The sequence below is a fragment of the Acanthisitta chloris genome, unplaced genomic scaffold (genome assembly GCF_000695815.1).
Source record: "Acanthisitta chloris isolate BGI_N310 unplaced genomic scaffold, ASM69581v1 scaffold14784, whole genome shotgun sequence".
NCBI lineage: Eukaryota > Metazoa > Chordata > Aves > Passeriformes > Acanthisittidae > Acanthisitta > Acanthisitta chloris.
The window spans coordinates 5,011-6,923 of NW_008668863.1; the positions used below are offsets into that span (position 1 = coordinate 5,011).

General features: G+C 59.3%; 1 protein-coding gene across 1 annotated transcript in view; it reads right to left on the reverse strand.

Moving 5' to 3' along the window:
• CACTIN (cactin, spliceosome C complex subunit) overlaps nucleotides 1-1,910 on the reverse strand; it is a gene marked incomplete at both ends in the record, with an annotated part of 5,206 nt that extends 3,296 nt beyond the window's left edge. The window contains 5 exons of the mRNA XM_009073116.1: nucleotides 260-377; nucleotides 488-650; nucleotides 729-874; nucleotides 1,315-1,410; nucleotides 1,746-1,910. Coding sequence (XP_009071364.1) covers nucleotides 260-377; nucleotides 488-650; nucleotides 729-874; nucleotides 1,315-1,410; nucleotides 1,746-1,910 — 688 coding nt within the window. The remainder of the gene's footprint in view (nucleotides 1-259; nucleotides 378-487; nucleotides 651-728; nucleotides 875-1,314; nucleotides 1,411-1,745) is intronic.
• Between the last annotated feature and the right edge of the window lie 3 nt (nucleotides 1,911-1,913).

The window sequence follows — 1,913 nt, forward strand, 5'->3', positions numbered from 1 at the left end:
AGTTTCCCTCTTTTCAGTTTATCCACATTTCTCCTTGTCCTGTCACTGCAGTTCCTAACCAAGAGTCCTTCTGCAGCTTCCCTTCCCAGCTCCTGGCAGGTTCTCTGAGGTCTCCACACAACCTTCTCTTCTCCAGGCTGAACAGCCCCAAGTCTCTCAGCCTGTCCTTGCAGGGAAGGTGCCCCAGTTCTCTGAGCAGCTTCCTGTGGACTTGCTCTAACAGTTCCATGTCCTTCTCATCATGTTGAAGAAAACTCACCTGGTCCCCCTTTCCCAGAGGCCTCCAGCTTGCGGAGCTTAGCTATCTCATCCTCCGTGATGATGGTCATGTCCCTCCAGAAATCCACGTTCTTCCCTTGCTCCAGCTCCATGTACACCTGCAGGCAGGAGACAAGGCAGACATCAGGCACCTGGTCCAGAGCCTGGACAGGGAAACAGAGCTGGGGGGAATCCCTGAGCCTGGGCAGAGGGGCAGCAGTGCTGGCACCTGGATGTCCTCCACCAGGTCCTCCATGTCGGAGACGGTCAGGCCGTTGAGGAAGGTGTAGGGCTCGTGCATCTCCACCGCCAGGTCATCGTCCTCTGCGCTGATGTACTTGGCCAGGAGGTCGATGGGTTTCGCTCTCCCATCCCGAATCCGGATCTTAGACCTGGGTGAGGAGAGGGACAGTGAGCGGTGCCATCCCCTGCTCCCTGCCCAGCTCGGTCCCGTGCGGCCGCACGCCTACCGCAGCTTGGCCTGCTGCAGGTGGAAGTTGTCCTCCTGCTCCTCCCAGGTTTTGAAGTGCTCTGCCTCTTTCTCCCGCTGCAGCATCTCCAGCTCCTGCTCCCTCATGGCCTTCTCCCGCTCCCGCTCCAGGCGCAGCTGCTTCACCTGCCCGGGGTGAGTGAGATGTGAGGCCACTGTGGATGGACACCACACCGGGCACCTGCTCAAGGACACAGCCACCACCCTGTCCCCAAGCTGCCTCAGCTCCTCCATCAGCCCAAGCTCCTGGAGAAGCAGGGGAAGGAGAGCCAGGGGGACCAGGCTGCCTGGGGCTCACTGCCAGCCCTGCAGGGGACACAGGCACAACCGACTGTCTTGTGCCATGACCTGGCATTGTCCTCCTCAGCACCTCCTAGGCTGAGCTAACCCCAAGGGAAGGGATTTCTCAGTCTGGAATAGCAGCAGTCAGGGTAGTGTGGCCCCCCAGTCCTACAACCCATGCCCAGGGAGAAGAACAAGGGGAATTCCCAGTGAGTGACACAGAGAACTGGGCTGTCCCCAGGGTTCTGTGTCAGGTGGTGGGAGGGAAGGACATCTTATCCCACCTTCTGCAGCTCCAGGCGATTGTCCTCCTGGATTCGCTTGTTCCTCTCCTTTAGGTCCTTCTCATCCAGGTGGCTGATCCCTTTCTTTTCTAGTGCCTGAAACAGAGTAGCCAAGGGAAACTGTGAAACCCAATGACCTCCAAGCCCTCACTGACCAGCAAACACACATCCTCCTGCTTCTGCTGCTCCAGTGAGCTCTGATCCTTCCAGAGCTCTCCAAACCCCTCAAACCCTTCTCCTGAACACCCTCAGGAACCCAGGCCCAGCCCAGAGAACCCACTCGGCCAGGCACAGCAGTACCACGGAATCACGGAACGGTTTGGCTCGGGAGGAACTTTAAAGCTCATCTCATTCCACCCCTGCCAGGGGCAGGGACACCTTCCACCAGCCCAGGCTGCTGCAGCCCCTCCAGCCCGGGGCGCAGCGCTCACCTTGCTCCAGATGAAGGTGCCCAGCAGGTTGTTGTCGCCGAAGGGGTTGTCGGTGTTGGTGTACCCCATGTACTCCTCTCCCCAGCCCATCTTCTCCCGCTTCTTCCTCTCCTTGGCCTCCTTCTTGGCCAACCTCCGCGCTCGCTTCTCCTCGGGTGTCTCCAGAGC